This window comes from Anomaloglossus baeobatrachus, chromosome 11 (genome assembly GCF_048569485.1).
Source record: "Anomaloglossus baeobatrachus isolate aAnoBae1 chromosome 11, aAnoBae1.hap1, whole genome shotgun sequence".
Lineage (NCBI taxonomy): Eukaryota > Metazoa > Chordata > Amphibia > Anura > Aromobatidae > Anomaloglossus > Anomaloglossus baeobatrachus.
Genome location: NC_134363.1, coordinates 134,783,035 through 134,811,014, shown reverse-complemented (window position 1 = coordinate 134,811,014; position 27,980 = coordinate 134,783,035). Strand labels below are relative to the sequence as shown.

The 27,980-nt window shown below is 44.2% G+C and overlaps 1 protein-coding gene across 1 annotated transcript in view; it reads right to left on the bottom strand.

Annotated features, from left to right (window-relative positions):
- Positions 1–27,980, bottom strand: part of NPHP4 (nephrocystin 4) — a 355,418-nt gene that overhangs the window by 96,256 nt on the left and 231,182 nt on the right. Inside the window, exons 14-17 of the mRNA XM_075328429.1 lie at positions 23,328–23,473; positions 13,570–13,761; positions 9,443–9,627; positions 6,739–6,899 (exon numbers count right to left, since the gene is read on the bottom strand). Of these exons, the coding sequence (XP_075184544.1) occupies positions 6,739–6,899; positions 9,443–9,627; positions 13,570–13,761; positions 23,328–23,473 (684 nt within the window). The remainder of the gene's footprint in view (positions 1–6,738; positions 6,900–9,442; positions 9,628–13,569; positions 13,762–23,327; positions 23,474–27,980) is intronic.

Below are 27,980 nucleotides of genomic sequence, written 5' to 3'. Positions count from 1 at the left end.
ACGTCCAAGGAGTTCAGCTACAGTGCCATGGGCTGTTACAGTCTTGATTATGTTGTGCATCATGGACAAAGGAATATCAAGATCTCTGGAGATGGACTGGCAACCTTTTGATTGTTGATATTTTTCAACAATTTTGCTTCTTTGGTCCTCAGACAGTTCTCTTCTCTTTCTGTTTTCTATGCTTTGTGTGGCACACACAGACAGACAATGCAAAGATTGATCCAACTTCTCCCTTTTTTTTAATCTGGCTTCAGGTGTGATTTCCATATTGCCCACACCTGTTACTTGCCACAGGTGAGTTTGAACGAGCATTATATGCTTGAAACAAAGTTGTTTACCCACAATTTTGGAAAGGTGTTAACAATTTTGGCCAGCGGGTTTTCTGTGAAATTATGTTCCATTTTTGCTGTTCTCATTTATTTTGTTAGTCCAGTAAACACAAAGGAAATAAACATGTGTATAACAAAACATGTGTAATTGCAATAACTTTACACATAATTACTGAATATATATTATGTATATATATGTGTTCTGTAATATAAAATAAAAATCTATATACTATATATTCATTAATCATAAATAATATATATAGAGGTATAATTCATATGAATTCTATACATAAAAAATAAAGTGCGAGTGCAACCCAGATAGGACTAGTAAAAGATCAAACACTGATGGGTCTAATAGAATATATCAAAACATGTGCAACATAAAACATAGACAGAAAATAACAACATTTAATGCAGACCTGACAACTTTCTGCTCCCCTGCCATGCACCCTAACACACGTTTCGCAAATTGCTTCCTCAGGGAGTGATCTATTTTTAATCATATCTTTGTACCATGTTGTTTTTAATATTTCTTTAGCAATAATAAAAATATAATTAGTGATTCATTTTGTGTAATTATTTCTTTATTTTACTAAAATATTTTGTATTTTTGGTATTTTCTGTTGGTAAATTCATTAGTTCTCATATCTGGATATTTATGGTACTGTATTTCCTTCTTTCCGTAGGTATGTTCAACCTTATAGAGATGACTCCATGAGGGAACATCACACCAATCCTACTGCGAGGATTATTATGTGGGGTGGCCTAACGTATGGAGCTGAGACGCACTAGTGTTCATTCTAGGTACACTAACTGCTCAGCGTTAGATTGATTTGGTCATGGAACTAGTGGTAGGGCCATTTCTCCAAAGCGTCCCGGGAGCCGATACTCAACATAACATCACCAGGCCACATGTTGCTCGTGTTACAGTGATCAGCCTGCATTACCTAAATATGCTACCATTAATCATAAGCGAACACGCTTGCCAGTCGTCAATACTCGATCAAGTATCGAGGGTGCTCACCTACTCACAATATTCGGCCTAGTATCATGGGTGCTCGGATGTGTCTTTCATGAAACATCGAACACAAAGCACAGGCTCGCTTCACTGCATGATGCGAGCAGGCCCCCCAGTGCGAGACAGTTGAACTCTCTGAATGGTTCTCACGGGATTGGGGGGGGTAAAAACAGTTTTTCGGATGTAGTGTGTCCAAAAAAAAAGAAAAAAAACACACCCTCCCTCCCCCGGAAATGGTCTGTTTATGGCTGTCTGTATGTGGGCGGATAGCCGCAACTGGCCAACCATTGACTTTGATAATGCTCTTATTGGGCCAAACCGAACAACTGACCAGTTCGACTCTAGTAACGAGCATTCGAGCATCATAGTCTTCACTGATCATTTCAAGCACCGAGCATTATACTGCTCGCCCATCATTAGCTACCATGGCTGCAGCGTCTCCAGACATGTCTCCCATCAAGCACATAGGGGAGATCAATTACAAAGGAGCTGCCAGCAGTGGATCTTGATGATTCCCTAAGTGCATTCAGAGAGGCAAAATATTTAATATCGGCATGGATAACAGACAAGGCTGTAAGTGCCTGAATAAATCGAGACGTTTTGAAAAATAGTTCCCATTTATTCACCATTTGCAGATCATTGCCATGTCTATCCGTCCCGAGATTTCCATAAGTTCATGACTTTTCTTTCCTGTTCTTGAGGAGTGTATAAAAGTAATAGTTTGCATAGTTACAAATATGTGAGATATAAACTTTAGGAAAATAAGTGCCATATAGGATCATGCATGCAGCTTTAATGTATATACAGTGTGTCCACGAGTATCCTGTCCACCGCCATTAACTTGAGAACGGCAGCAGTTATAGGCATAGAAGTGGTGTCTAGGTATAGTAAAGTAGCCATGCGCTATGCAATTAAACCACCTATAGCGCCACCTGGTGGAAAACAATGGAGTTAGCATTTTTAACATGCTATGAAGAAAAAGACATGGATCGCACATCCCAAAAATACAATGATCTAAAGCCGCTAGGCAAAAATTTAAATCGAACATGAGGTTCTTTAGTTACCATTCTGATCAGATTGTATTAAGCCCACTGCCACGTCACGGCAAACCTCTTGAGTGGGTCCCTAACCTGACCCTTTTTGTGCGGCACCGTGCACTAACCACCGCTGCAGCGACAAAGCGCCAACAGGGCGGGCGACCCGTTGCCTCACAGCACCCATGCTGCAAGGCAAAGCCCCCAAGGCTCCAGGCCGCGCCGCCCCACTGACACGACACCACCACACCGGCAGCCACCACACAGCACCAGCACACAGTGAGAGGAGCTGTGCACTCACCTCCCACTGGCTCCCATATGTGAACTGGGAGCAAAAAGAAGGCTGACCCCTCTTGCAGTCTCCTGCTGGTTAAAATCACCTGTGCCAAATGGGGATACATTCTATCCCCCTCCTTTTTTTTGCTTGGATCTGCACTCTCCCCATTTGGCACAGGTGATTGCGGTGCGGCCTGGAGCCTTGGGGGCTTTGCCTTGCAGCATGGGTGCTGTGAGGCACCGGGTCGCCCGCCCTGTTGGCGCTTTGTCGCTGCAGCGGTGGTTAGTGCACGGTGCCGCACAAAAAGAGTCAGGTTAGGGACCCACTCAAGAGGTTTGCCGTGACGTGGCAGTGGGCTTAATACAATCTGATCAGAATGGTAACTAAAGAACCTCATGTTCGATTTAAATTTTTGCCTAGCGGCTTTAGATCATTGTATTTTTGGGATGTGCGATCCATGTCTTTTTCTTCATAGGAGTTAGCATTTTTATCTCGAAAACGGAACGAGATAGAGAAAACAAATGAATTACAAAGTTGTAGGGCATCATCAATTCACTACGAATCGACACCTTGCATAAAGAAATGCTATGATATCAAACCCATGATTCCCCCAAAACATTGAATGCTGGTCACGCATATAGCGCAATGCACATCTGGACTCTGGACAGCATACTGTATCTTGCTGCACGTTGTGTAATATGGTAGGTGACACGTTTGCACAAGAATCTGTGATACGTCGTCGTAGGTCCTGCAATGTTGGTGGAGGGGTCGCATACACCTGCTGTTTGATGTGACCTCACAGAAAGAAGTCCAATGGGGTCAGGTCAGGTGAGCGTGGAGGCCACTCCACACAGCCACCATACCCAATGACTTGTAGGAAGGTCTCCATGAGGTATCGCTTCACGTCCGCAGCCTTGTGAGTTTTACACGTTCTAATCATAGCATTTCTGTATGCAAGGTGTCGATTCGTATTGAATTGATGATGCCCTACAACTTTGTAATTCACTTTTTTTCTCTATCTCGTTCCATTTTCGAGATAAAAATGCCAACTCCGTTGTTTTCCACCAGGTGGCGCAATAGGTCGTTTCATTGCGTAGCGCATGGCTACTTTACTATACCTAGACACCACTTCTATGCCTATAGCTGCCGCCGTTCTCAAGTTCATGGCGGTGGACAGGATATGGGCGGACACACTGTATATGTCCAGTACAGGGTAATACATGCATGGCATATGGGTGCACACATCTTACCAATATGATTAATACGTATGCCTAGATCCCATACATGTAGGTACATCCTATATAAGCCCATATATATGTCATATTAAGGTTGTATGCTTTATGACAAACAAATGTAAATTTACGAGGAGTTCCACCGCTATTTGCAAGTAGCAGAGGAACTTTCCTTGTTTATCCTCCCAGGAATCTCATTTTCTTAGACCAGTAAAACTGTCTTTTTCTTGCTACTTCGAACAAAATAAAAGTAATAAGAAATGCAAACCCTCTGCACCTTAAGGAAAGGCATTGAGTTACGCATCCATAAAGGAGGCAGCTATCTTTTGCTGCGTTTCATTTTTCTTACCCACAATGAGATTCGGATGATTCATTTCCAGTTACATATAGAGATGTATATGATGATAATTAATAGAAGGAATTAGTATACGTCCAGATTACAAATAAAGGTGGCCAGATTTACTTGTGCCCAGTTACCACGTCAAGGTGGAACTGTCATCTGGGTCCTACTCTAATTGCTATGCCTCTCTTGTCCAAGCTGAACTTTTTCTCCTTCCCTTTACTTGATTGAAACTGTTATTTTAGATATTGTATGTCCTGTTCAGTGTGCACTAGTTCAGACTATGAGATTAGGAAGTGCCAGCAATTTTTCTAGCATTACAAGAACATGGCTGTTTTACGCAAGAAACATTGCTACCCCTCTCCACAGATTCATTGTGGTATTGGACATCAATCCAACACAAATGAGCTGCAGTACCAGACACAACCTGGTGACAGGAGTGTCGCTTTTTCTAGATGTTTTTCTAAAGCCTGCTTTACATGAGTCGATCTATCGTGCGATAGTACGAGCGATCGTACCCGCCCCCGTCGTTTTTGCGTCACGGGCAAATTGCTGCCCAAGGCGCACAAACTCGTTTAACCCCCGTCATACGCACTTACCTTCCGAACGACCTCGCTGTGGGCGACGAACATCCTCTTCCTGAAGTGGGAGGGACGTTCAGCGTCACAGCGACGTCACGCAGCAGCCGGCCAATAGAAGCGGAGGGGCGGAGATGAGCGGGATGTAAACATCCCGCCCACCTCCTTCCTTCCATTAAGCCGGCAGGTGCCGTGGGACGCAGGTACGCTGTGTTCATCGTTCCCGTGGTGTCACACGGAGCAGCATGTGATGCCACGGAAACAATGAACAACCTGAACCCATGAAAATAAACGATATTATGAAAGTTAAAGACGAGTACACGACTCACGATTTGTGAGCGATACTGCGTCGCTCGGAGGTGTCACACGAGACGACGTTGTGTATAATGCTGGATGTGCGTCACGAAAACCGTGACCCTGACGACATATCGCACAATATATCGTCTCGTGTAAAGCCCGCATAAGCCTCTTAGGCAGGGGCTACACAGTGACATTGGCCACAGCACAGGTTGCACGGCCAAGCATGCTGCCGCTACACCACAGCTAATGGGGGTGATTAACTGCAAACTGTCAGAAGCAGCTGGATTTTTGTGACTTGTTTTAGTCGGAGTACCTTGTGGCTAACAAGCTGATGGCATTCACTTGCATTGTGCTGAAATGTAGCGCTATTCTTGCTTGGGATGTCAGTTTAGGTAGACAGCCATATCTTGGTAGGTTTGCAGCTGTGTCATGCTCCTTTCATATTTGGATGATGGATTGAACAGCACTCTGTTAGATGTTCAGCACATGGGCTATTTTTCTATAACCTAACCCAGCTTTACTCTTCTCCACAACTTTATCCCTGACCTATCAGGTGTTTTCCTTGGTTTTCTTGATGCTGTTTTATCACTAATGTTCTCAAACAAATCTCTGAAGTCTTCACAGAACAGCTGTAGTTATGCTGAGAATAAATTACACACAGGTGGACTCAATTTACTAATTAGGTGATTTCTAGAGCCATTAGTCACTCAGGATTTTATTTAGGGATCAGAAAATACAGGCGGGCTGAATACAAACACATGTTCCAATTTATTTTGATTAACCGTGTTTTTTCGGATTATAAGATGCGCTATTCTTCCAAAAATTTGGTAGGAAAATGGGAGGTGCGTCTTTCAATCCGGTTGTAGTTTACCCCGCGCACAGGAGGCAGGGGCAGAGGAGGAGTAAGGCAGAGGTGCGGGTGGTGAGGCAGGAACCATCCAGAAAATGGGAGAGGGGTGCACTTCAAAGAAATGGCGCCCGGAGTCGGTGCATGCATATATTGAGCTCTCGGCTCAATCACAGACGAGATCTCATCTGCGCACGCGCCACCTCTGGCCTATTGATGTCCCTGCAGCAGACTTAAGGAAAATTGTGCCCGGAGGTAGTGTGTGCGCAGATAAGATCTTAGCTCCTCACTGAGCTGAGAGCTCAGTTTACACATGTGCCGACTCCAGGCACCATTTCTTTGAAGCCCGCACCACTGATATTTTCTGGATGGCTTCTGCCTCACAGCACCCGCAGCGAGAAAGGCCGGGGCACCCACTTCACCGCCCGCAGCATCACCCTACTCCACCACTGCTCCTGCCTCGTGTGACCCCGCTCCACCACTGCTGCCACCCCGCCTGGCAAGATACAACTGGATTATAAAACGACCACCATTTACAACCCCAATATTTTTTTGCCTTTTTTTTTTTTCTTTTTCTAAATTTGGGGTGCATCTTATAATCTGGTGTGTCTTTATAGAACGAAAAATACGGTATATTTCTTAAATATTTAGAATATTATATATCATTTTCTTTGCACTTCACAAACACTTGCTACTTAGTGTTGGCATAACACATAAAATCCCCAAAGATGAGCCCGTTGTAGTTGTCATGTTCCTCCTCCAAACATATCATGGCATTCATACCTTCATCTCTACAGCAGCAGATCCAATAAGGAGTAGGGACTCGCCATCCCAAATATCTATCTGAAGGGTCTGAAGAGCCAAATAACGTAGAAACCATCTTTGTTCTCCAGGCTTGAGGATTCCAGGATCCACCGTGTACGTTAACTGATATCCAGGAGACCCTATCAGTAGAATATACACAAGATTCAATTAGATATACACCGCTGGGGTTCTCTCACTGCAGACAGCCCCTATATTATAAGTGCAATCTTAGCGATCGGCAGTGGCCACTAGAGGAGAAATTGAGTATTACATGCAACCCCATTCAAATGAATGACTCTAGGTAATAAAAGGACAGGGCCAGATCTAGTGGTTCATGTTAACGAGACATAGTGGGTTTCACTCGTTCCGATAATGGCGTCTCAATATATTAAGAAATACATTTTTTACAGGTGATGCTCTAGTTAAAGCCCCACCATACAGGCACGTTAGGGTAAAGGGGTATTCCCAAAATCAAATGTTATCTACAATTCATAGAATAGGGGATAACTTACTGCCGTGTTTCTCCGAAAATAAGACTGGGTGTTATATTATTTTTTGCCCTGAAAGATGGGCTAGGCCTTATTTTCAAGGGATAGCTTCTTTTTTTCCACATAAGCAGCAATCCACACTCTCCAAACCCTGTGTGTAACACATGTATCTACAGTATCTATCTATCTATCTATCCCTCTATCCATCCATCCATCCCTCTATCTATCTATCTATCCTCCCATCCATCCATCCATCCATCCATCTATCCATCCCTCTATCCTTCTATCTATCTATCTATCCTCCCATCTACCTATCTATCTATCTATCTATCTATCTATCTATCTATCTAGCTATCCTCCCATCTATCTATCCTCCCATCTATCTATCTATCTATCTATCCTCCCATCTGTCCATCTATCCATCCATCCATCTCTCCCTCTATCTATCTATCTACCCTCCCATCTACCTATCCCTCTAGCTATCTATCTATCCATCCATCCATCCCTCTATCCCTCTATCCTTCTATCTATCTATCTATCCTCCTATCTATCTATCCTCCTATCTATCTATCCACCTATCTATCTATCTACCTACCTATCTATCTATCCCTCTATCTATCCTCCCATCTATCCATCCATCTATCTATCTATCTATCCTCCTATCTATCTATCCATCTATCTATCTACCTACCTATCTATCTATCTATCCTCCTATCTATCTATCTATCTATCTATCTATCTATCCCTCTATCTATCCTCCCATCTATCCATCCATCTATCGATCAGGATATAAACACTGGCGGCTTCTAAGTGAATGGGGGCCCAATGAAATTCCCCAGTTTGCTCCCCCTTCCCCCTAATCCCAGTCCTGCATGCCAGCCTGTCTCATGTTCATGTTCTTTTAGACTCCTGTAATTAAGAGACCTTTGGTCCCATGGCTGTGAAGTCATCAGAGGTCCTTAAACAATCTTACCATTTGAATAAGAATGTTGGGGTCCCTGAAAGAGTGGGGACCTGAGAAATTGTGCAATTTGACTTCCCCTAACGCTGGCTCTGACTGTAACTAGGGCTTATATTTGAAGCATACTCCAAAAATCCTGTAAAATCATGCCACGGCTTATTATCAGGGTAGGTCTTATTTTGGGGAAAACATGGTATTTGCTGGAGTCCAACCTCTGCAATTCAGAGAACAGAGGCCTGGTGTTACAGGTGTGTCACGAGTTACAGACAGCCCTGTGGTGTCTGGCTATATAAGGTCACAGCATTTAGCTGCTCAAACTGCACCTGACCTTCTATTATTCCTGCTTGGTTTATATGGCATCTTATGTTTCTCCTCTGCTTGGGGTTTATCCCTTTCCCTTTAGGAACCTGCAGAGTTCCTCACCTTTTCAGCTGCTTCTCATCAGCACTTTTTTTTGTGTTCTTAAAAACTCTCATTCCCTTCTGGTCTGTGCTGGTGATAGCTCTAATATCCTTAACAAGTCTTCAGTGCAAGCAGCGGGCTTGAAATCATCTGGAGAAACATTGTTGTTGTTGCTGTTCCTCTGCCTGAGTCTTCTTGGAGATGTTATTCAGTCACTTCCCCCTGTTTGTGCTCCCTGTGTCTTCTTTAGAACTTAGTGGGGTTTACTAAATGCTCATCCCATCCACTCCTTACCTAATGCCTATTTTAGGGTCAAGTATATGCCTCAGCGCATAGGTTCTACATCTATCTTGGGTGGTGAGGGACCCCAAAGGTCAGCGACAGGTTTTGGTTGGAAGTCACCATCTCCCCCTTCCAAAGACACAGGGGTCCCCCTCCCTTCCCTTTCGCCGTTCGCTTGGTATTTCCCCGTACCTAGCGTAACACCTCGATCCTGAGAACAGAGCTCTGAAGAACCCCATATTGGATAGTGCAGAGGTGCCATATTTGACCTTTTCTCCAGTCATTGTCTATGGGACTGAAAGAAAAAAAAAACAAGCACAGCACTCTGCTGCTTACAACAGTCCCATAGAAAATGAATACAGAATAGACTGAGTCTGCAAAGCCTCTTTTTAATGGATTTTATGGATCCAGGGTCCCATTTTCAGGGATAGTAGTGGATCCCAAACAGTTGAACCTCCGGACATCAGTAAGTTATGTCCTATCCTGTGGATAGGGGATGAGTTCCGATTCTAGAAATACGTAAACAATACTATACATAAGTCCCACTTACCAGGGTTTAATAAGCCGTTTTTGTCCACCTGAACTAAGAGACGGGCCGGCGTATCAGAACGCGACTTTGTAGTAGAATGAATCTGTACAAGCTGCAGGCGAGGGGTGGTCACCGGCAGAAAACGGTAAAACTGGAAGGTGAAGTAAAGAGTTTGGGGCCAATTGGTGGAAAAATCTTCCAGAACGCTATAAATAAAAATAAAATAATGATTATCCTTTAATATTCAAACCAAACAGTGCAGACTTTTCTACAGGGTCTGTTGATTCCTCTCAAAAAAATAAATTTGGTGTCAAAACCATAATGTTACTGACTCCAGCAGCGTCTACTCTGTGTAAATCTCCCTCAAATTTTTGAATGGCCTTTTCTTAACAATCCTATCAAGGCTGCGGTTATCTTGGTTGCTGCTTGTGTACCTTTTTCTACCACACTTTTTCCTTCCACTCAACATTCTATTAACCTATTATCTACCAATGTCCTTTTTTTGGAACGCCTAATATTTTGCTTAAAATTAATTAAATTAATTAATTTATTTAATTTATACATTACATTCATTAATTTTGCTTAAATTTCTATTTTTTTTTCATTAAAAATCTGTCATTTAATAAAAAAAAAATGAAAAATTCTAATTTGGCAAGTAATGTGTTAATATGCTTGGATACAACACTCTGTGAACAGCCAGCTTCTTTAGCAATGACCTTTTGTGGCTTACCCTCCTTGTGGAGTGTGTCAATGACTGCCTTTTGAACATCTGTCAAGTCAGCAGTCTTCCCCATGATTGTGTAGCCTACTGAACCAGACTATGGGACTAGTTTACATTCTCAGGAAGCCTTTCCAGGTGTTTTGTGGTAATTATTCTAATTTTCTGAGATAATGACTTTTGGGTTTTCATTGGCTGCAAGCCATAATCATCAACATTAACAGAAATAAATACTTGAAATAGATCCCTCTGTGTGTAATGACTCTATATAATATATAGAAATAGATCCCTCTGTGTGTAATGACTCTATATAATATATAGAAATAGATCCCTCTGTGTGTAATGACTCTATATAATATATGGAAATAGATCCCGCTGTGTGTAATGACTCTATATAATATATAGAAATAGATCCCTCTGTGTGTAATGACTCTATATAATATATAGAAATAGATCCCTCTGTGTGTAATGACTCTATATAATATATGGAAATAGATCCCTCTGTGTGTAATGACTCTATATAATATATAGGAATAGATCCCTCTGTGTGTAATGACTCTATATAATATATAGGAATAGATCACTCTGTGTGTAATTACTCTATATAATATATAGGAATAGATCACTCTGTGTGTAATGACTCTATATAATATATAGAAATAGATCCCTCTGTGTGTAATGACTCTATATAATATATAGGAATAGATCACTCTGTGTGTAATTACTCTATATAATATATAGGAATAGATCACTCTGTGTGTAATGACTCTATATAATATATAGAAATAGATCCCTCTGTGTGTAATGACTCTATATAATATATAGGAATAGATCCCTCTGTGTGTAATGACTCTATATAATATATAGGAATAGATCACTCTGTGTGTAATTACTCTATATAATATATAGGAATAGATCCCTCTGTGTGTAATGACTCTATATAATATATAGAAATAGATCCCTCTGTGTGTAATGACTCTATATAATATATATAAATAGATCCCTCTGTGTGTAATGACTATATAATATATAGAAATAGATCCCTCTGTGTGTAATGACTCTATATAATATGAGTTTCCCTTTTTGAATTGAATTACTGCAATAAATTAACTTTTTGATTACAATCTAATTTATTGACATGCACTTGTATTTCACCCAGCTTTTGCAGGCTCCTGAAAAGCAACTCAGCTTAGGCTCTGTTCACATTAAATCAGGGTTTACGGCATTTATTAAAGGAACCTGATAACAAATTCCTGCTGTCAAAAAAAAAAAAAAGCCAGAGCATTAGAAAAAAACAAATTATTAGAACTGGGAAAAAGGTTTATATAAGAAAACCTAAAAGATACTAAAGATTCTATAATATATCATGTCTACAGATTAAAATAAAAAACTATTTAAAAAAAATCTATATTTATTACTGATTTTAATTTTATTTTAGAGTAAATGTATATATTCTCTGTGAAATAATTATAGTTTATCTTTTCTGAGAACTCTCCATTATTCCTCCTGGAAAAATACAAACATATTGACAACTAAGCATTAGAATCCCAAATCAATGGGTGAGTCTGGCACTGACAATAGTGATTGGATATTGTCATCTGCGTAGACACAGACCCCACTACATGAGGAATGGAAACATCCAGCTGTTAACGTATGGATATATTTCCAGGAGGAACAACAGAGGAAAAGAGTTGATTAAAAAAAAAAAATACAGAACTGTTATTTAATAAAAGATGTCAGGAGAGGTGACCGATTCTCTTTTAAAGCTCTTATTATTCTATATTTTTGGTTCCATCTTTGCCATCATAAGATGATTTAATAGGTTATTCCCATTTCCATAGGTTGAAATTGTCAGATAATTCTTGTAAAAACAAGCACTTTTGCAATTAACTGCTTATTTAAATTTTCAGCCGTCCTTGGGTTAATAAACTCTTCTTTTGTTTATAGCCGGTTGCCTAGGAGACCGACCACTGTTGTTGTCTAGCATGTAAGCTGGCCGGGGTTAGGAGGCAACAGTGCCCTATAGTGATTCTGGCGTTCAAAACAGTACATACAAGCTCAATAGAAAAGAGTTTTTAACTACATGTGTGGTCAATACAAAGCACTGGCACATGACTTTTTCCTTCTAAAGACAATACGAAACACCAGGGGGGGCAGAAGAAAGGCAATTCCGACAGCTAAATAGGAAAGGGTTCTTTACAGTTAGAGCAGTCAGACTGTGGAATGCCGACCACAAGAGGTAGTAATGGCTGATAATATATCAGCTTTTATATCAGGGCTGGATGATTTCCTCAGTACACAACATTCTCAGTTATAAATGATTTAGTGATGAAATGTATCATTGGTGGAGGAAGGTTTGAACTAGATGGACCGGGGGCATTTTTCAACCGATGTAACAATGTAAAGATTGCACATGTTACATAGGTTGAAAAAAAGCCTCCGGTCCATCTAGTTCAACCTTCTCCACCAGTTCTAGATTTTGTCACTAAGTCATTTAGCCAACAATGTTGTGTGTACTGAGGAAATCATCCAGCCCTTTTGTAAAAGCAGTTATAGTGTCTGCCATTACTACCTCTTGTGTTAGGGCATTCCACAGTCTGACTGCTCTAACTGTAAAGAACCCTTTCCTATTTAGCTGCCGGAATCTCTTTTCTTCCACTCGCAGTGAGTGCCCCCTGGTCCTTAGTATTGTCTTTGGAAGGAATAAGTCATGTGCCAGTCCTTTATATTGACCACACATGTATTTATACATATAAATGAGATCTTCTCTGAGACGTCTTTTTTCTAAGCTAAACATTTCTAAGTTTTTCAACCTCTCATCATACGGGCGGCCTCCATTCCTTGTAATAGTCTAGTTACCGCCTTTGAACTGACTCTAACTTCTGAATGTCCTTTTTAAAATGTGGAGTCCAAAACTGGATCCCGTATTCCAGATGTGGCCTTACAAGTGATTTATAGAGGGGTAACAATACGTTGGGATCACGGGATCTAATCTCTCTTTTTATACACCCTAAAATCTTGTTTGCTTTTGCTGTGTATAGTCGCGATGGTCGGTCTCCAAGGCAACGAGCTGTAAACAAAAGAAATGTGTTAATATTTTAAGAACGGTTATAAATTTTAATAAGCAGCAAATTGCAAAAGTGGTTGTTTTTGCTAGAACTATCTGACAATACCCATTTATGAAGATGGGAATAATGCTTTCATGGGATACACACATGTAGGTGGACAGCGGTGTGATACTTCATGGCTGGTTCGCTAAAGTCAGGCCTGCAGATGATAAATAACCCAGCCACCGATGAACGCCACCCCTGTATGATGAATCAATGTCCGGATCACCGCGCTGTCACCAGCTCCATATGCATGAGACGGCTCGTCAGACTCAAGAAAAGTGCACTCATCAGACAAGACGCCCAAGGATGTCGCCTCTCACCTGCTGAAGGCAAGAAACTGCAGGATGATTTCATTACACTGGAGATAATCCGCTTCTTCCCTCTGGGGATTAAAGTTCACCGGACTTGATGGATCAACCACTTCCGCTACCTCATTATTGCAGTCACTAATTTCAGGGAATCCAGCTGAGTGAAGACGTGCCAAGGCGGCTCGAGACAGGACAGACGTGGTGCTGGAAGAGAGAAAGGGGATGGGAATTAGTCATAACCCAATAATATGCCCAGTCCACCTGTTGCCAATATTCCCTGGTGCTACATGTAATCCTCATTCTGCCACCAGTGCTTGCAGCCATGTTTACTTCGGGGTCCAAAGGGCTGGTGACAACGTCAGTAATTGCAACCTCCACCTCTGCCGTCTGATGGGTGACATTAGTCATAAAGTGTCCGGTACACACCAGAGTAATACTGGCCGAACCATCAACCTTGCCAGGATCAGACAATGGTGTGTTGGGTATGGGCACCATCTAACAACCCTTTAATGGCACATGTTGGGGGAAAGACAAATTTAACAATTTGGATTTCTAGGGTCTGGCAATGGCTCGGATCCATTTGGAAAAAAAAAATGTACTTTCGGTAAAGTCGAGTGTGCATAATTATGGGTAGGTCGAAAAAGAGATCTCGTGTCTGGGCAACAAACCTACTGATGGGTGTCCACCACTCAACCTACAGATGGGTTTCCACCACTCAACCTACAGATGGGTGTCCACCACTCAACCTACAGATGGGTGTCCACCATTCAACCTACAGATGGGTGTCCACCACTCAACCTACAGATGGTACCTACAGATGGGAGTGCACCACTCAACCTACAGATGGGTGTTCACCACTCGACCTACAAATAGGTGTCCAAAACTCAACCTACAGATGGTACCTACAGATGGGAGTGCACCACTCAACCTACAGGTGGGTGTCCACCAGTCAACATACAGGTGGGTGTCCACCACTCACCCTACAGATGGGTGTCCACCACTCACCCTACAGATGGGTGTCCACCACTCAACCTACAGATGGGTGTCCACCACTCAACCTACAGATGGGTGTCCACCACTCAACCTACAGATGGGTGTCCACCACTCAACCTACAGATGGCTGTCCACCACTCAACCTACAGATGGCTGTCCACCACTCAACCTACAGATGGCTGTCCACCACTCAACCTACAGATGGGTGTCCACCACTCAACATACAGATGGGTGTCCACCACTCACCCTACAGATGGGTGTCCACCACTCACCCTACAGATTGCTGTCCACCACTCAACCTACAGATGGCTGTCCACCACTCAACCTACAGATGGCTGTCCACCACTCAACCTACAGATGGCTGTCCACCACTCAACCTACAGATGGCTGTCCACCACTCAACCTACAGATGGGTGTCCACCACTCACCCTACAGATGGGTGTCCACCACTCACCCTACAGATGGGTGTCCACCACTCAACCTACAGATGGGTGTCCACCACTCAACCAACAGATGGCTGTCCACCACTCAACCTACAGATGGCTGTCCACCACTCAACCTACAGATGGCTGTCCACCACTCAACCTACAGATGGCTGTCCACCACTCAACCTACAGATGGGTGTCCACCACTCAACCTACAGATGGGTGTCCACCACTCACCCTACAGATGGGTGTCCACCACTCAACCTACAGATGGGTGTGTCCACCACTCAACCTACAGATGGGTGTGTCCACCACTCAACCTACAGATGGGTGCCCACCACTCAACCTACAGATGGGTGTCCACCACTCAACCTACAGATGGGTGTTCACCACTCGACCTACAAATAGGTGCCCAAAACTCAACCTACAGATGGTACCTACAGATGGGAGTGCACCACTCAACCTACAGGTGGGTGTCCACCAGTCAACCTACAGGTGGGTGTCCACCACTCAACCTACCTACAGATGGCTGTCCACCACTCAACCTACAGATGGGTGTCCACCACTCAACCTACAGATGGGTGTCCACCACTCAACCTACAGATGGGTGTCCACCACTCAACCTACAGATGGGTGTCCACCACTCAACCTACAGATGGGTGTCCACCACTCAACCTACAGATGGCTGTCCACCACTCAACCTACAGATGGCTGTCCACCATTCCAACCTACAGATGGCTGTCCACCACTCAACCTACAGATGGGTGTCCACCACTCACCCTACAGATGGGTGCCCACCACTCAACCTACAGATGGCTGTCCACCACTCAACCTACAGATGGGTGTCCACCACTCAACCTACAGATGGGTGTCCACCACTCAACCTACAGATGGGTGTCCACCACTCACCCTACAGATGGGTGTCCACCACTCACCCTACAGATGGCTGTCCACCACTCAACCTACAGATGGCTGTCCACCACTCAACCTACAGATGGCTGTCCACCACTCAACCTACAGATGGCTGTCCACCATTCCAACCTACAGATGGGTGTCCACCACTCAACTTACAGATGGGTGTCCACCACTCACCCTACAGATGGGTGCCCACCACTCAACCTACAGATGGCTGTCCACCACTCAATCTACAGATGGGTGTCCACCACTCAACCTACAGATGGGTGTCCACCACTCACCCTACAGATGGGTGTCCACCACTCACCCTACAGATGGGTGTCCACCACTCAACCTACAGATGGGTGTGTCCACCACTCAACCTACAGATGGGTGTGTCCACCACTCAACCTACAGATGGGTGCCCACCACTCAACCTACAGATGGCTGTCCACCACTCAACCTACAGATGGCTGTCCACCACTCAACCTACAGATGGGTGTCCACCACTCAACTTACAGATGGGTGTCCACCACTCACCCTACAGATGGGTGTCCACCACTCACCCTACAGATGGGTGTCCACCACTCAACCTACAGATGGGTGTGTCCACCACTCAACCTACAGATGGGTGCCTACCACTCACCCTACAGATGGGTGTCCACCACTCACCCTACAGATGGGTGTCCACCACTCAACCTACAGATGGGTGTGTCCACCACTCAACCTACAGATGGGTGTGTCCACCACTCAACCTACAGATGGGTGCCCACCACTCAACCTACAGATGGCTGTCCACCACTCAACCTACAGATGGCTGTCCACCACTCAACCTACAGATGGGTGTCCACCACTCAACTTACAGATGGGTGTCCACCACTCACCCTACAGATGAGTGTCCACAACTCACCCTACAGATGGGTGTCCACCACTCAACCTACAGATGGGTGTGTCCACCACTCAACCTACAGATGGGTGCCTACCACTCAACCTACAGATGGGTGTCCACCACTCAACCTACAGATGGGTGTTCACCACTCGACCTACAAATAGGTGTCCAAAACTCAACCTACAGATGGTACCTACAGATGGGAGTGCACCACTCAACCTACAGGTGGGTGTCCACCAGTCAACCTACAGGTGGGTGTCCACCAGTCAACCTACAGGTGGGTGTCCACCACTCAACCTACAGATGGGTGTCCACCACTCAACCTACAGATGGGTGTCCACCACTCAACCTACAGATGGCTGTCCACCACTCAACCTACAGATGGCTGTCCACCACTCAACCTACAGATGGCTGTCCACCACTCAACCTACAGATGGCTGTCCACCACTCAACCTACAGATGGCTGTCCACCACTCAACCTACAGATGGCTGTCCACCACTCAACCTACAGATGGCTGTCCACCACTCAACCTACAGATGGCTGTCCACCACTCAACCTACAGATGGGTCTCCACCACTCACCCTACAGATGGGTGTCCACCACTCAACCTACAGATGGCTGTCCACCACTCAACCTACAGATGGCTGTCCACCACTCACCCTACAGATGGCTGTCCACCACTCACCCTACAGATGGGTGTCCACCACTCACCCTACAGATGGGTGTCCACCACTCACCCTACAGATGGGTGTCCACCACTCAACCTACAGATGGGTGTCCACCACTCAACCTACAGATGGGTGTCCACCACTCAACCTACAGATGGGTGTCCACCACTCAACCTACAGATGGGTGTCCACCACTCAACCTACAGATGGCTGTCCACCACTCAACCTACAGATGGCTGTCCACCACTCAACCTACAGATGGCTGTCCACCACTCAACCTACAGATGGCTGTCCACCACTCAACCTACAGATGGCTGTCCACCACTCAACCTACAGATGGGTGTCCACCACTCACCCTACAGATGGGTGTCCACCACTCACCCTACAGATGGGTGTCCACCACTCACCCTACAGATGGGTGTCCACCACTCAACCTACATATGGGTGTCCACCACTCAACCTACAGATGGCTGTCCACCACTTAACCTACAGATGGCTGTCCACCACTCAACCTACAGATGGGTGTCCACCACTCACCCTACAGATGGGTGTCCACCACTCACCCTACAGATGGGTGTCCACCACTCACCCTACAGATGGGTGTCCACCACTCACCCTACAGATGGGTGTCCACCACTCAACCTACAGATGGGTGTGTCCACCACTCAACCTACAGATGGGTGTGTCCACCACTCAACCTACAGATGGGTGCCCACCACTCAACCTACAGATGGCTGTCCACCACTCAACCAACAGATGGCTGTCCACCACTCAACCTACAGATGGCTGTCCACCACTCAACCTACAGATGGCTGTCCACCACTCAACCTACAGATGGGTGTCCACCACTCAACCTACAGATGGGTGTCCACCACTCAACTTACAGATGGCTGTCCACCACTCAACCTACAGATGGGTGTCCACCACTCAACCTACAGATGGGTGTCCACCACTCACCCTACAGATGGGTGTCCACCACTCACCCTACAGATGGGTGTCCACCACTCAACCTACAGATGGGTGTGTCCACCACTCAACCTACAGATGGGTGCCCACCACTCAACCTACAGATGGCTGTCCACCACTCAACCTACAGATGGCTGTCCACCACTCAACCTACAGATGGCTGTCCACCACTCAACCTACAGATGGCTGTCCACCACTCAACCTACAGATGGCTGTCCACCACTCAACCTACAGATGGGTGTGCACCACTCACCCTACAGATGGGTGTCCACCACTCACCCTACAGATGGGTGTCCACCACTCACCCTACAGATGGGTGTCCACCACTCAACCTACAGATGGGTGTGTCCACCACTCAACCTACAGATGGGTGCCCACCACTCAACCTACAGATGGGTGTCCACCACTCAACCTACAGATGGGTGTTCACCACTCGACCTACAAATAGGTGTCCAAAACTCAACCTACAGATGGTACCTACAGATGGGAGTGCACCACTCAACCTACAGGTGGGTGTCCACCAGTCAACCTACAGGTGGGTGTCCACCACTCAACCTACAGATGGCTGTCCACCACTCAACCTACAGATGGGTGTCCACCACTCAACCTACAGATGGTTGTCCACCACTCAACCTACAGATGGGTGTCCACCACTCAACCTACAGATGGCTGTCCACCACTCAACCTACAGATGGCTGTCCACCACTCAACCTACAGATGGCTGTCCACCACTCAAGCTAGAGATGGCTGTCCACCACTCAACCTACAGATGGCTGTCCACCACTCAACCTACAGATGGCTGTCCACCACTCAACCTACAGATGGGTGTCCACCACTCAACCTACAGATGGGTGTCCACCACTCACCCTACAGATGGGTGTCCACCACTCACCCTACAGATGGGTGTCCACCACTCAACCTACAGATGGGTGTCCACCACTCAACCTACAGATGGGTGTCCACCACTCAACCTACAGATGGGTGTCCACCACTCAACCTACAGATGGGTGTCCACCACTCAACCTACAGATGGGTGTCCACCACTCAACCTACAGATGGCTGTCCACCACTCAACCTACAGATGGCTGTCCACCACTCAACCTACAGATGGCTGTCCACCACTCAACCTACAGATGGCTGTCCACCACTCAACCTACAGATGGCTGTCCACCACTCACCCTACAGATGGGTGTCCACCACTCACCCTACAGATGGGTGTCCACCACTCACCCTACAGATGGGTGTTCACCACTCGACCTACAAATAGGTGTACAAAACTCAACCTACAGATGGTACCTACAGATGGGAGTGCACCACTCAACCTACAGGTGGGTGTCCACCATTCAACCTACAGGTGGGTGTCCACCACTCAACCTACAGATGGCTGTCCACCACTCAACCTACAGATGGGTGTCCACCACTCAACCTACAGATGGGTGTCCACCACTTCCCAGGCTCTAGATTGTGAAAAGAGTACCTATGGGTCCCCAATGTAGACAAGGTCTAAACCAAAGCCACAAGTGTGGTTGAATAGGGCTGTGGGGCAACTTCAGGCACAAAATTAATTATCAAATCCATGTGCTCAGTGCAAAAGTTTGAAAACTTTTTTATGCACCGAGCCACTCTCCACAGTCACATATCAAAATACCATAACTTTTCCATAAGAGGACCATTAACATAAAGCCGACATATGCAGTCAGGCCGATGGCAGGACTCCAACACAAGCTTTACCAGGGTGTAAATGTCTGAGTGAGATAAACACATAATTTATCACCTTATTCTGCTTTCCTTCCCTTTAATGTTATCTATGGCAGATGATGAATGGCCGGAGTACGGGAAGGAAATCCGTGGACAGTTTCCATAAATAGTTTCTTTTATTCATCTTCTTAGAAATTAATAAATGGAAGAGAACAAAAACTGCTGTAGAAGTAACCATGAAGAGAAAGTAATGGTGGATGAATGGATAGAAGATAAATAGATAGATGGGTGGATGGATACATAGAAAATATATAGATGGGTGAATGGATAGATAGATAGATAGAGAGATAGAGGGATAGATAGATAGGTGGATGGATGAATAGATAGATGGATGGATAGAAAATAGATGGAGGGATAGATAGATAGGTAGATAGATAGATAGATAGATAGACAGGTGGATGGATGAATAGATAGATGGATGGATAGAAAATAGATGGAGGGATAGATAGATGAGTGCATGGATGGATAAATATAGATAGAAGATGGATGGATAGATAGAAGATAGATAGATAGGTGGATGGATGGATAGATAGAAGATAGATAGATAGGTGGATGGATGGATAGTACTAAACGCGCTAATTCTGAGAGTTGAGTAATTAATAAAAGTTGCATTTTGTGTGCAGTTTAGAGAAACCACTTGCTGTATTAGTTGCATTGAGAAATTAATATTGCTTGTTTGATTGGTGTATTTCCGGGGTGCACAACATTTCCTGGTTTGATATCCACATTGTCATTACAAAAAAAAATGACTTCTACTCACCTCTTCGTTTTCTTTGCTCCTCTCCTGAAATGTTGCCTGATCTGCTCATCTCTAAACTAAACTTGATTTACAGAATCAGTCATTTTCTAATGACACATTCATTGTAATTCTCATCCCTAGTCAGACAAACCTTTCTGTTCAGGGATAAAGACACAAATGACCCCCTCCTTTGGAAACATTAGAATAACCTTGTACATATTGTAATGTGGCATTGTGCAGTGGAGCTCATGTATACACACACACAATGCTAGTTCAGACAGTCACTATCCTTGGAAATCTGTAGGAACACATGGCAGCTGCTATTTCTGCTTTCGGTACGTTCCTGCACATCTCCCCTCCCCCCAGGTACACAGACTCAGAATTACACGGCCATTACGAAAACTTTATCAAAAGTAATATGGAAGCCTGAACTCAAATGACATCCAGCAGCACTTTCATAGAGTAGCGGGTCTCAAAATTGAACATCCATAGCCATGATTATTCTGCTGGGTCACCACTGATTATATGGAAGTTCGACAGGCACATGATGCATCAATAATACATGAAATAGTTGGTCCGCCATTAAAAATCACATTCAATGTGTAGATGATAAAAAAAATAACTAATGTCTGCCACTTCCATGCCATTAAAGTAAATCTGTCAACCCTTATAGCCGTCTATATGGTCATACAGGTCACAGAAACCTGAATAAAATGATCCCTTGATATCTGCGATCCGATGTCTTATTACAGAGTAATCTGTTTTTCTTAATATGTAAATGAGCTGTTAAGATCTATGGGCCGGACATAGATCTCCCTGAGAATAATCCTCCAGAGATTACTGTAAGGAGGCGTCACCAGTGTGAGATATGTAGATCTGGAGAGCAGACTGTTAGTCATTACATATCTCACACTGCTAATACCATTTTTCTTATGTAAATGAGCTGTTAAGATCTATGGGCCGGACATAGATCTCCCTGAGAATCTGCCTCCAGAGATTATTATAAGGAGGTGTTACCAGTGTGAGGCATGTAGATCAGGAGAGCAGACTGTCAGTCATTACATGTCTCACACTGGTAAGGCCTCCTTATAATAAGCTGTGTAGGCAGATTCTCAGGGAGATCTATGTCCCGCCCATAGATCTTAACAGCTCATTTACATATTGAGAAAAAAGAAGAAAGCTCTGGAATAAGATATGGGATCACAGATATCAAGGTGTCATTTTATTCAGCTTCCTCTGAACTGTATGCCCAGATAGAAGGCTTTGGAGGGTTGATCCTAGTGATAGATTCCTTTTAAAACATGGTCCAGTAAACAGTTCTTTTAGTATACTGTGCTATCTGTTGTCCAAGGTATATAGCAAGTGTCAGTGTATCTAATGAGCAGAGTTCTTAGTTACTCTCCTAATAGCCAGGTCTCAGAAGCTCAAAAACTACACCACCCACATTGTCATAGTATTGGAAGGGTTGGAACTACAGCTTATTTTCAGGGCAGAAAATGATCAAACATGTGAAAATACAACATGCTTGATCCTTGTTTCTCCAGCTGCAGACATCAGGGGAGAGCTGAGCTGCTCTCATACACAAATTGTCAGCAGATCCTAACTAATGTGCATGGCCAACTTTACCCAGTCACACATTATATGACACTGTGACGGAGACTGGTGTAGAGTGACATTGCAGAACAGGGGCCCCAGGGCTGGCCCTCAGACTTCAGACCCGGTTCTGTCACATATCTCAGAGGTAGGCTTGATGGTAGCCAGATCTCAGCCCCCTGACTCCTTACCGAGCCCTGATCTTACTCCCCTTTTCTTCCACCCTTGGGGCGGGCTGGAAACCCAATAATAAAACCCTACAGAAATGACACAGACAAAGGAGAATGGGAACTTGTACACACTGCACTCAAACACAAAGGAGAGAAAATACATGTGCAGGGGAATAAAGAAAAAGGAAGGAAGTTAATGCACAACAGGGAAACTTCCACACTACTCAAAATAGCAACTACAGATCACCAAGAACTGGAGCACCACAAAGACCGGAATCGCTGGAGCTAAGCTGAAGCTATTATCGGCTCAGAAACACAGGCTCCTATACCTTAAATAGGAAATAGACAGCTGTGGGTGATAATTAGCAACCTGCTCCTAGATGCCACACACAAATCCACAAGAATTTCCTCCTACAGGGCTGGGAAGCAGTGGAAATGAATCAGCCGACGCCTGGCTCAGGCTGAGCAACTAAGAGACGTCAGGTTGCCTGTCAGACTCTAAAATGTGAACAGAGCACTCCTCGAGTGTGGAACCAAACACCACATGACAGACATCCACCAGTCTTGATCTCCGCATATTGTAACTGTCCTGAGCTGAACTGGGCCACATTTCAAAACAGAAATGGTGACTATATACACACATTATTGCCAGAAGAGGTAGGCTTTATTCTTACCTTCCAGTCTGAGTTCCCATAGCCACAATAGGGGCATGGACAGGAGAAAATACGAGCTCTTGTAGATGGTCGACATTTGATGACTCTTGATGACTTTTAGACAGATCTGCTTCGAGGTGCGTTATTCCACTTACATAAGGGATTTCCTGTAGATGTGAGAAAGTGATAGACAATAAAGCATGACTCTAACCATAAATGAGCTCCCCAATGTCTAAGTGAAAGAACCCTCTTTAGACCCTGAGCATCAAACTTTCACCTTCAAGTAGCTGTCTGACCGCCATCATGGTCAGCCATACTGGTTCTAATGGGGCTGTATTTTCTGTCACCTAGTCACCCAGATAATTTAAGGCTTGTCTAGGCGAAATAACCCTCTGCAGACCCGGAGCTTCAAACTTTCACCTTCAAGTAGCTGTCTGACCACCATCATTGTCAGCCATACTGATTCTAATGGGGCTGCATTTTCGGTCACCTGATCAGCCAGATAATTTAAGGCTTGTCTAGGCAAAAGAACCCTCTTTAGACCCTGAGCTTCAAACTTTCACCTTCAAGTAGCTGTCTGAACGCCATCATGGTCAGCCATGCTGGTTCTAATGGGGCTGCATTTTCTGTCACCTGGTCACCCAGATAATTTAAGGCTTATCCCATACTTATTGGACTAAAAATGATCTGATGATACCCAAGATGTTCCAGCCGTGTCTGCCATAAGTACGGTAGTTTGAGAATGGTCTGACACTGCTGTAGTATAGTACAAAGTCATGATACTACAACATCCATGTAATCCCTAGTACTGTACAACATGCGCTACACAGGTACTACGGAGTCAGAAAAGGACGGAAATGTCAGAGTCTCATCTAGATAAATGTTTCAAGCATCTTCTTACAAGAACCATGTCAGGTAATTGGAAAAAAATATAGTTTCTGCATCAGAAAACAATAGAAATGAAGATGATGAACTAGAGGTTGCGGTGCTAGATAAAACATTATGCAAGTGGCATTTAAATATGTATCTGCGCAAGTGATGCAGTGTGTGACTTCTGACACATTCAACTACCTGCACGCATACCATTTGCATCTATAATGTTAAAGCAAACCTGATATAAAGGATTCAGGGTGTTCAGCTATTTTTTTTTTAAAAAAAAAAATCTATGGTACAAAATACCTGGAAAAACAAAATGATAGTAAACCCATACTTCAAAGGTGATAAATGTTTGATCAGCAAGGCATTCAGCTGCTCAATTCCCCCCAAAATTGGGGACCTAGGCTTCCTGCTCCACCCCAAGCTGCTAGACCATGGCAAGGAGGTGCCTTCTAATACATGGGGTATTGGGCTTCATATGCGTTCCGGCTCCATGCCAGGTCTACAGGAGAGAACTCCAACATCTAAGAGGCTCATGCAACGTCTTTGTCCCTCCCAAGACCCTTACACTTATTGATTTCAGCCTCTCAACGTACCATTAAAGGAATATGTCACCAGATTTTTGCTACCTAATCTGAGAGCAGCATGATGTAGGTGAGGAGACCCTGATCACAGCAATATATCACTTACTGGCCTGCAAAATGAAGCTTTTATAAAATAATTGTCTTATCAACAGAATATTATCACTAAAGGAGTAGTAAATATGCTGCTAGGTAGTCTAACCCCGCCCCCAGCACTGATTGGCAGTTCTGTGCCTCTGCAAAGTATACACAGAAAGCTGACAATCAGTGGTGTGGGCGGGGTTATACTGAGATGAACATTCAGAGAACTGCTAGATCTGCAGCAGATAAAACCACCCGAAGACTGAGTGTTTTGCTGATCGCCGACATGTTACACAGGTAGATAATCGGAAACCGTGTTCCTACAAATTCTTATTTGTATATTATCTTCTCAACTAAATTGTGTATTTCCTGTGTAAGGGAAAAGCACAAAGCCTTAAGGGTGCTTTACACGCTGCAACATCGCTAACGATATATCGTCGGGGTCCCGTCGTTAGTGACGCACATCCAGCACCGATAGCGACATTGCAGCGTGTGACACCAATGAGCGCAAAAACGTGAAAAATCGTTGCTCGTTGACACGTCGCTCATTTCCTTAATATCGTTGCTGCTGCAGGTACGATGTTGTTCCTCGTTCCTGCGGCAGCACACATCGTTGTGTGTGACACCACAGGTACGAGGAACATCTCCTTACCTCCGTCCACTGGCAATGAGGAAGGAAGGAGGTGGGCGGGATGTTCCGGCCGCTCATCTCCGCCCCTCCTCTTCTATTGGATGGCCATTTTCTGATGTCACTGTGACACCGAACGCACCTCCCCCTTGAAGGAGGGATTGTTCGGCATCATCAGCGACGTCGCAGGACGACTAGGAGACTGACCTGTTCAACACCCTCAGTTTAGTCAGTTGAGTTAGTTTAGTTAGTTGTCAAGTCACCCTGTCCCTTCTCCTTGAGCCAGCCTGGTGGTCCCTGTCTACACTTGAGACTCAGTCCCGTCTGCTCCTGTGCTCACCCCTGTCCTGGGGGTCAGCTGCTACAGTCCCGGTCCTCTAGCCCATGTTTGGGTAGACCTGGGGTCACCCTGTGGTCCAGTGAGTCCACTTCTACCTCGCCGCAGCACCATCCAAGCTGGCGAATTTTACAACGTCACAACAGTCTAGAACATTCTGATCTATGCAAACAGGTCAATCTCTGACTCGCTGTGAACTACAGGCTGACATCATTAACATCGATATAAAGTCCAAACAATGATTAACTAAAATTTTAAAACCTTCATACTGTGAGCGCTGTGGGCAAAGTCTCCATTCAGACTTTGGAGTTGCAGCTTCAGGTTGTCTGTCCTGCCTCCTGCTTGTAAGCAGTGGCAAGGAGAAACCTATCACAAGCAGGAGTCATAGGAAACAGTTAAGACTGGAAATACTGCAGTGTGAGTTAGGCAAATTATTTATCACTGCTGTCTATAGATAATGACACTCAGTCCACACTGTAAATCCCATCATGATAAATATAGTGGGGAATTAAAAGGAAAGAAGGAATCAAAAGGGCACAATGAGAAATAGCATATCAACTGAAAACAGGCATATGCAACACATATACAGGAGCCTCTGCGTGATTCTTATTAATAGACTCTGTTGCCCTCTACAAGCAAGAAAAAAAAATCTAGAGTGTTTCTTTAAGGTAAAAAATAAACAAGTCAGAAGAGCTTATAAAGTTTATAATTACTGAGACTAGGTTCCTTTTTAAAATAGCTTTAACTTTAAATATAAAGGCCAAACCGTTTTTCCACCACTGACTTCAACCGATAAAGCCACTTAAGATTTCTAAAAGCCAAAGTCATCTTGCCTAGATCAATACAACTACATCACAGGTTTTCTTGGTGCGGAGAGTTGATACTTTAAATTTTATAGGATGTGGATATTTTACAACTTCATTAAAGGTGTAGTTCCATTGTATAACGTAATGTCATATTCCTAGGCTACACCACAATATTTCCATTGATGGATGCCTGACCTTTGGTACCAATGCCAATTGCGAAACTGAAGAGACCAAGGTCCGTAAATCTCGTTGTTTACCTGCGGCTTTGCAAGAGGAAAGAATGTGAAGGAACAGAGATATTTCTTAAGTCTTTTATTTTGAGGCTTGTAGTAGTCCTGTCGCTGGGTTTAAGTAATTACATAGTTACTTAGGTTGAAAAAAGACCTAGGTCCATCTAGTTCCCCCTTCCTCCACCAGTTCTACATTTGGTCACTAAGTCATTTATAACCAACAATGTTGTGTGTAGTGAGGAAATCATCCAGCCCTGATATAAAAGCTGTTATAGTATCTGCCATTACTACCTCTTGTGGTCGGCATTCCACAGTCTGACTGCTCTAACTGTAAAGAACCCTTTCCTATTTAGCTGCCGGAATCGCTTTTCTTCCACTCGCAGTGAGTGCCCCCTGGTCCTTAGTATTGTCTTTGGAAGGAATAAGTCATGTGCCAGTCCTTTATATTGACCACACATGTATTTATACATATAAATGAGATCTCCTCTGAGACGTCTTTTTTCTAAGCTAAACAAATCCAACTTTTCCAACCTCTCATCATACGGGCGGCCTCCATTCCTTGTAATAATCTAGTTACTGCCTTTGAACTTCTGAATATCCTTTTTAAAATGTGGAGCCCAAAACTGGATCCCATATTCCAGATGTGGTCTTACAAGTGATTTATAGAGGGGTAACAATACGTTGGGATCACGGGATCTAATCTCTCTTTTTATACACCCTAAAATCTTGTTTGCTTTAGCAGCTGCTGCCTGACATTGAGTGCTGCTGCTCAGCTTATTTGTAATGAGAATACCCAAGTCCTTCTCCTGTTCTGTAGTCCTGAGGTTACTTCCATTTAATGTATACGCAGCTATAGGATTACTCCGTCCTAGGTGCATTACTCTACATTTATCAACATTAAATCTCATTTGCCAAGTATCTGCCCATTCTGACATCTTATCCAGATCTTTTTGTAATATTGTGCTATCCAGGTCAGTTTTTAATATCCTACATAGTTTGGTGTCATCAGCAAAGACTGACACTTTACTAAGAATCCCATCCACAAGGTCATTAATGAAGAGATTAAAAAGAATTGGTCCTAGCACAGATCCCTGCGGCACCCCACTGCTGACTATAGCCCAATTAGAGACTATAC